The sequence below is a fragment of the Nycticebus coucang genome, chromosome 3, assembly GCF_027406575.1.
Source record: "Nycticebus coucang isolate mNycCou1 chromosome 3, mNycCou1.pri, whole genome shotgun sequence".
NCBI classification, from domain to species: Eukaryota; Metazoa; Chordata; class Mammalia; order Primates; family Lorisidae; genus Nycticebus; species Nycticebus coucang.
This window is the reverse complement of record NC_069782.1, coordinates 63,797,118-63,805,527: the sequence shown is the minus strand read 5'-3', so window position 1 is coordinate 63,805,527 and position 8,410 is coordinate 63,797,118. Positions and strand designations below refer to the sequence as shown.

Sequence of the window (8,410 nt, the reverse complement as noted above, 5' to 3'; positions counted from 1 at the left end):
GTCCCAGGTGTGGCAGAGGCGGGGAGGCTTCCAGCGGGAGGGCCAATGGGGAATAGGGCCCAGAAAGAGGGAAAATGAGATGCATTTGGAGGCCATGCTCACACAGTTGGCCACCCCCATTCTCCTCCGGTCTGTCTGTTTCGTTTCCAGCCTCCTGACCCTCATTTTCACCCTCTCACTCCCGGTCTCCATGTCTGCCGGGTTCTTCTAGTCCGGGTGTTGACACCTCTCCCGACTTCCAATCTCAGACTCTGCCTCAGTTTCTCTGTTGATTCTTGAGTTCCTTTTTTGGGGGGAGGGACTCATAATTTTTCTTCTTTGCTACAGACTTCTTCGTCCCACCGCACCCGGTCCCCTCCCATCTCCATCTTCTAAGTGGATACTGTTTGGGGAGGGTGAAATTGACAAACACATGACGGGCTCCCCCTCCCGGATCTCACCGATCTCCGCGACCAGCTTCAAGAACAGTCTGGTGAGGGGAGGCGCTGCCGGGTCTGGTCCCTTCAGCTCTCCCTGCTGGTGCCAGCTCCCCACTTCCCGGCTCACCCCACCTTGACCCTGCTCTGTCTTTGCCAGAAGACAAGCAGGGGGCGGGGCAGGGGGCGGAGCCGGCAACAAAGACTGGGAGAGAGCGAGGGAGCCGGGCACGGCGGAATCCCGGCCGCTGGCGAGGTGGAGAGACCGCGGCGGCTGCGGCGGCCGAGGGTCGCCCGGGCCAGCGGGCGGGGTCGCGCATGGTGGCGGTCCTCGCGCCCGGGCGCCGCTAGGGTGGACAGGGAGACCGGACGCCGAGCTAGGGGCGCGTCATGTGGCCGCTCACGGTCCCGCCGCTGCTGCTGCTGCTACAGCTGTGCTCAGGCCTCGCGGGACAGGTAGGGGCCCGGCGTGCAGGTGCGGTCGCGGGGAAGCTCCAGGAGAGTAGGGGGGCTCCGAGGGGCCCTGGAGAAACGGGATTTGGGTTTCCATAAGCCCCCTGGAGCTGCAGGGTGGCTAGGGGTGAGGGTTAGGGGGTCGCAGCGGGGGAGGGGCTGGGACATCCATCCTGGCTTGGGGACGAACGAGGCTGTGAGGGGGGGGACTTCAAATGGGCCTCAAGCTGGGATGGTTTGGACGGCTTCGGGGTTCTTAACCCCTGAGTGACCCGGAGCCCGCAGCCCGCCATCTCGCTGAAGCTGAGAGGGGTTGGGTGGGAAACTTCAGGGTGCTTTGGGGTGTCGCTTACCCTTCACTTCCCCATGATGTCCAAGGGGTCTGGTTTCTGAAGCCCCCTGCTCCTCGCTGCACACTCAATGTGGGAAAGGGGGTGGGACTTAAGTGAGAGTGACTGACAGGGATGCGTGTGAGTTGCTTGGGTGGGGGGTGTTCAGGGTAAACGCGTGTGTCTTTGTGTCGTGGCTGGGTGGGACTGAGGGGAGTTTGTATTTGTGGCTGTGTGGGTGGTTTGCCTAACTGTGCGTGAGTTGGGATGTGATCAGGAGAGGGTGTACGTGCAGGAGGGTCTGTGTGTGACGGTGTCTCCATGCCTGTGTTGTACAATACGTGTGAACAGGTGTGTGGCTGTGTGAGAGCTTTGAGGTGACTGCCATTCTGTGCCTTTGAGCTCCCTAGCTCTAATTGAGGGAACGTGTGCAAGGTCTGTGTGTGTAAACGTGTCCATCCATGCACGTGTACGTTGGCTGCTAGCACACCCATTCATGCCCTTACAGAAGCGCGTCTACCTCCCTCGGGTACCCATCTCTTGGGCAGGCTTGGAGAGCCTTGCAGAATGTGGAGCTTCTACGCTCTCTTCAGCTCTTGGGAAACCTTTTTCCTCCTCCATCTTGCAGTGGGTGGGAGCACCCCCAAGTTCTCGTATCTGCAGTAGCTTAGAGGCAAACCAGGATCAAAAATAATAAAACAATCTTTATAATGACAGCGAACATTCATTAAGTACTTATTATGTGCGGAGTGCTATTTGAAGCACACATCACGAACTTAGGCATTTAATTCTCTCAGCTCCCTACTAGTGTGTGCTATTGTTACCCCCATTTTATAGATAGGGAAACTGAGGCACCGAAAAGTTAAGTCACTTGCTCAAGTTCAGAAGTGGCAGAGATAGGATTGAACTGAGGCAGTGGGGCTCCTGAACCCAGAGGCGTAGACTCTTGTTAAATAATCTACTCCATGGGTGTAAACAGTGCCTGTGTAGACATTGTGCTGCATGGGTGTTTCAGGTAGAAACTCAGAGGAAAAACAGTCTGGGCACCTTCCCTTTCCTGATCAAGTCCTTGTCCTCACCCAGAGTGGGGTGTTGGAAGGGATGGAGGGTAGAGTTTAGACAGAAGGATTTCCAGGCCACAAGGAGAAAGGTTGTGGTGGTCCCCTCCCTTGCCCGTCCGTTTCTCCATCTCAGCACCCCCCCACACTGGGTGGGATGGGGAGTGTGCCACGCTAGGCGCTCAATTGATATGTAAGTGGAGAGAAGCAAAGAGAGAACGACCTGAGAGAGAAAAGAGACCTAAAGAGGCATACACTTGAGAAACTGCTGGGGAAAATGAATGTGGAATTTGGGTCCTTGGAATTACCTCCTGGAATTTTTCCCTGACCCCTGCTAGCCCTTAGGGAATTTTAGAGTTCCTGTCTTCTCACCAAGATTGGCTGGGGTGTCAGCGTTTGCTGTGAGAGGCGCTATTGGGGGATAAATCCTAAAGACCCCAGGGGTACAAGGGAGATATGTTAGGGGCGGGGCTAAGCGGCATATAGGGGTGTGGCTAAATAAGGTAATCAGTTAGGGCGGGGCTGTAGAGTCCCGCCAGAGGCTGTAGTGCCTCCAGGTGGTCACTTCCGGCACTACACGATCCTAAAACAAGTCTCAACCGCCAGCCTGGGGTCCCAGGGTAGGGAGGCATCTGCAAAGAGGACACTCTGGCGCCCTCCTTGACTCCTGGCCGCTTCCTCTATCAGTTCCCAGAGACCTCTTCACCAGTTCCTGAAGGACCTTGGGTTCCGCCAGGTGTCTTTCCTAGAAACCATTCATCCATTCATCAGTCAACAGATATGCTTAAGCACTGGGGATACAGCCACAAACCAAGTCGTCATATCCCTGGTCTCCTCGAGCTGACCTTCTGGCTCGAGGAGAGAGACAAGAGACAAGTAGAGAGACAAGTCGAGTAGAGAGACAAGAACCGAATAAATATATAATACAGTGCCAACAACTAAATAAATATATAATATAGTACAAGTGGCATGAAGAATAATAAATAGTGTTGAGAGGATTAAAGAGAGATGGAGGTAGGTGTGGGCAGGAAAGGTGTCTCTAAGGAAGTGGTATTTGTGATGACACCTGAAGGAAGTGAGAGAAGGAATCTTGTGGGTGGCCAGGGAAAGAGCATTTAAGGGAGGAGGAATGACAAGTGCAAAGGCCCTAGGATGGGAGCTAGCTTGGTGTGTTTCAGAAGCAGTGAGAAGGCTGCTGTGGCTGGAGGTGAGTAAGCAGAGGGAAGGATGAGGGTAGATGAGGATAGGGATGATGGGAGAGGTTAGGCCACTTAAAAACCTGCAGGCTGAGGACAGGAGTTTGGCTTTGACCCAGAGAACAGGAAAGTAGGACCTATCAGAGGCTTTGTACATTCATCCAGGATCTGACCAATATGTTCTGGATTCTGGCTACCTGAGAGCTCAACAGCTCCAAGCCCCACCATCTTCCCTGTGGGGAAGATGTCTTCTTCCTGACCCCTGGGAAGTCCTCCCTAAGATCTATCTACATCTTTGGCACTATCTGAGTTTGGGGTCAATTCTTTCTTGGAGTACCCTCAGGATGAGAGGGGGCATAATTCAGTTTAGATCACATGCCTTGGGGCTTTTGCATCTTCCATTCCTTCTGCCTAGGACACTGTTCTCCCAGGTAGCTACACTTGACTCCCTCTCTTTTTTCTGCTTAAATGGCACCTCCCTTGAGAGGGCTGCTCTGAACAGTTGTCTAAAATAGTCCCCTTCACTGCTACTCTTTGAGCGTTTACCCTGATATTTTTCTTCATTGTCCTTGTTGCTACATTTCTATGATTTGTCTATTCATTTGTCATTTGTCTTCCCTCTAGAGCAGCAGCTTATCTGTTGGGGTCCAGTGAGCTTTATTGTCTTTCCAGTGCCTACAATAGAGCCTGGCACACAGTGAATCCTCAGCAAATATCTTTTGAATAGATGGATGGATGAATGGACTCCTTCATACAGGAAGAGTCTTTTTCTCAAACCGTAGGATTCTCCTTACTCTGGAATTGGAGACATCAAGAAAACATATCTTGGGCGGCGCCTGTGGCTCAGTTGGTAAGGCGTGGGCCCCATATACAGAGGGTGGCAGGTTCAAACCCGGCCCCCGCTGAACTGCAACCAAAAAATAGCTGGGCGTTGTGGCGGGCGCCTGTAGTCCCAGCTACTTGGGAGGCTGAGGCAAGAGAATCGCTTAAGCCCAGGAGTTGGAGGTTGCTGTGAGCTGTGTGATGCCACGGCACTCTACCCAGGGCCATAAAGTGAGACTCTGTCTCTGCAAAAAAGAAAACATATCTTCTTTACCTATGCCTGTAATTCCACACCAGTATAAGAATAATAATAATAGTATTTAGAGTTGAGACTCGGTTCTCCCTGGGCTCATTTAGAATATGTTAAATGTCCCAGGTGGAGGAAAGTGAAAGGAGATCTTAAAGATACCCAGAGAGTGAGTGTGGGGAAGATCTGGTTTGGTGCTGGGCGTGAGATTAAGGAACTTGGGCGACATCTAGTGGTAGAATGAGGTTTGTGCGGGGACTGTGTGTCCATGTGAAGGTGCCTGGGTTTGCACCTGAGTTATGTTGTGTGTACATGAGCGTGCGTGCGTGCGTGTGTGTGTGTGTGTGTGTACAGAGGTGGGAGGGAGCCCAGGCCAGGGTAAGGCAAATGAGGCATTCGCTTTTGGGTGCAAAATTTAAGGGAATGCCAAAAGATCCAGTAACCAAGATAAAAAATATTTTAATACATATTTTAAGAAAATTCAAAATTAGGGCAGATGTGATGGCTTGTGCCTATAATCCTAGCCCTTGGGAATTCGAGGCAGGGGATCACTTAAACCCTTAAGTTTGAGGTTACAGAGAGGTATGAGGATGCCATTTTATTCTTTTTTTTTTTTTTAATTTTTGCTTTCAGTTGGTTTTCAATTGTCTTAGTTTGAAGGTTTTTTATTTTTTCCTTTCTTTTATTTGTTTGTTTATTTATTTATTTATTATTGAGACAGAGTCTCACTTTGTCACCCTTAGTAGAGTGCCGTGGCATGATAGCTCACAGCAACCTCCAACTCTTGGGCTGAAGTGATTCTCTTGCCGCGCCTTCCAAGTAGATGGGCCTACAGACACCCACCACAATGCCTGGATTTTTTTTTTCTAGAGACGGGGGTCTCACTCTGGCTCAGGCTAGTCTTGAACCTCTGAGGTCAAGGCAATCCACCTGCCTCGGTCTTCCAGAGTGCTAGGATTATAGGTGTGAGCCGCCACGCCCAGCTGATGCCATTGCATTCTAGCCTGAGCAACAGAGCAAGACTCTGTCTCAAAAAAAAACAAAACACAAAATTTAAGGAGATTCCAAAAGATTCAGTAACCAAGATAAATAATATTTAAATGCCTGCCACAACGCCCAGCTATTTTTAGGGACAGGGGTCTTGCTCTTGCTCAGGCTGGTCTCGAACTCATGAGCTCAGGCAATCTATCCACGTTGGCCTCCCAGAGTGCTAGGATATAGGCGTGAGCCACAGCGCCAGTCTCATCATGGCCTTCTTGCACTCAGGAGCACTAGACAGCATTTCATCACTCTATTTGGGGGCCATTTATGACAGCAAAGTCACCAAGAAACAACACAAAAATGCGAAAAACTTGGCACTAAATAGACTGTGGGAAATATACTTGTGTATAGTATGAAAGTTGAAACAAGAAGGCAGAGTGTTGCCTTGGGCTCAGCTGAGGAGCCCACAAATGACCACACCGAATCTTGTGAAATCAGTGAATAATGAGGCTCAACTATGCACAACTAGGAGTGGAATCAGTAGCTCATAGGAGAGATATTAATGATTCTTTTAGGGAACTCTTGTCTGAGAACATCAATATGTCTTCATCCCCAGCATCTTTCTCACAACTTTATCCACACACCACACACCAAGAAACAACACAAAAAAGAGTTTCAAAGACTCTTCCCAAAGAGTCCCCTAAAACCCAACAATTCCATCTATCCAAGAGAAATAAAAGTGCATGTCCATGGAAAGAACTGTATGGGAATATTCATAGCAGCATTTTTCATAATGAAACAATCCAAAAGCCCATCACTCAGAGGGGATAAACAACTGTGGTACATCCATACAATAGAATGACATTCAACAGTAAAAAGGAAACATACCAATCTATGCTACAATGTGGGTGAACCTCAAAAATATTTTGCTAAGTAAAAAAGAATCATTAATATCTCTCCTATGAGCTACTGATTCCACTCCTAGTTGTGCATAGTTGAGCCTCATTATTCACTGATTTCGTATTGGCAAGTTTGCTGAATTGTTACAATTTGTTTATACTCTAATATCAACATTCAGTGTAGTCATTTGTGGACATGCACAGAGTAACCCAGTGTGCACCTCCTCAGCTGAGCCCAAGGCAACACTCTGCCTTCTTGTTTCAACTTTCATACTATACACAAGTATCTTTCCCACAGTCTATTTAGTGCCAAGTTTTTCGCATTTTTGTGTTGTTTCTTGGTGATTTTGCTGTCATAAATGGCCCCCACATAGAGTGATGAAATGCTGTCTAGTGTTCCTGAGTGCAAGAAGGCCGCGATGAGACCAGGCGCAGTGGCTCATGCCTATAATCCTTGCACTCTGGGAGGCCAAAGTAGGTGGATTGCCTGAGCTCATGAGTTTGAGACCAGCCTGAGCAAGAGGGAGACCCCCGTCTCTAAAAATAGCTGGGTGTTGTGTTAGGCGCCTGTAGTCCCAGCTACTCCGGAGTCTGGGGCAAGAGGATAACTTGAGTCCCAGAGTTTGAGTTTGCTGTGAGCTAAAGATGCCATGGCACTCTACCAAGGGTGACAAAGTGAGACTATCTGAAGTTTTGCTTTCTGTAGTTTCAGTTATCGTCAGCCAACTATGTTCTGAAAATATCAAATGGAAAATTCCAGAAATAAACAATTCTCAAGTATTAAAATGTGTGCCATTTGAGAAGCATGATAAAATCCCACACTGTCCTGCTGTGTCCCACCTGGGATGTGAATCATGCCTTTGTCTAATGTCTCTATACTTAGTTGCCTTCTAGGTTACCAGGTCAACTGTCATGATGTCACACTACTTGTGTCTAAGTAACCCTTATTGTACTTAATAATGGGCTTAGAATACAAGAGGAGTGATGCTAGCAACTCATATCTGCCAAAGAAAATCCATAAAATGTTTTTAAGTGAAAATGGTGGAAGTTGGCAGGGCACAGTGGCCCACACCTGTAATCCCAGAACTTTGGGAGGCTGAGGTGAGAGCATTGTTTGAGCCCAGGAGTTTGAGATCAGCTTGGGCAATATAGTGAGATCTCAAAATTTTAAATATTTTTAAAATTAGCCAGATATAATGACACATGCCTGTAGTCCTGGCTACTCAGAAAGCTGAGGCAGGAGGATTGCTTGAATCGAAGAATTTGAGGCTGCAGTGAGCTATGATGATGCCACTGCATTCCAGCCTTGGTAACAGAGAGAAACCCTGTGTTAAAGGAAAAAAAAGGTGGAAGTTTTCCAGGTATTAGGAAAGAAAAAAATTATATGCTAAAGTTGCTAAGATCTGTGATAAAAGGAATCTTTTATCTGTGAAATTATGAAGAAAGAAAGAAATTTGTGCATAGTATGTATATACATAGACAGTTCAGTACCATCCATGGTTTCAGGCATCCTTTAGGGCTCTATGAGCACACCCTCCATAGTTAAAGGAAACTACTGTACAGTCCATCTGGAATTAATTTTTGTATATGATGTGAAGCAGGGATTAGCATTCATTCTTTCCCTCTATGAACAGGTCTCAATTGATCTAGCACTGTGTACACTCTGCAGCCTATCTGGGAGTGAATGCTGGGTGCCTTTGGGAAAGTTTCTTGGCATCTCTGTGTCTCCATTTACTCATTTTAGAAATTGGAATTATCTTACTCCTCAAGTCTCTAAAAGAAAGAATAATAAAAATAAAAATGGGGGCTCAGCGCTGATATCTCAGTGGTTAGGGCTCCAGCCACATGCACCAGGGTTGGTGGGTTTGAACCCAGCCAGGGCCTGCTAAACAACAATGACAACAATAACAACAACAACAAAAAAAATAGCCAGGTGCTGTGGCAGATTCCTATAGTCCCGGCTACTTGGGAGGCTGAGGCAAGAGAATTGCTTAAGTCCAAGAATTTGA

At 48.2% G+C, this 8,410-nt stretch overlaps 1 protein-coding gene across 2 annotated transcripts in view; it reads left to right on the top strand.

The window, feature by feature from the left end:
- Positions 1 to 488: 488 nt before the first annotated feature.
- The window catches only part of OLFM2 (olfactomedin 2), a 78,772-nt gene continuing 70,850 nt past the window's right edge, over positions 489 to 8,410 (top strand). Inside the window, exon 1 of one of the 2 annotated variants that reach the window (XM_053582261.1) lies at positions 489 to 872. In XM_053582261.1, coding sequence (XP_053438236.1) covers positions 807 to 872 — 66 coding nt within the window. In that variant the 5' untranslated portion in view covers positions 489 to 806. Of the gene's footprint in view, positions 892 to 8,410 lie in introns of both variants that reach the window. The other variant, XM_053582262.1, reaches the window with a different exon arrangement.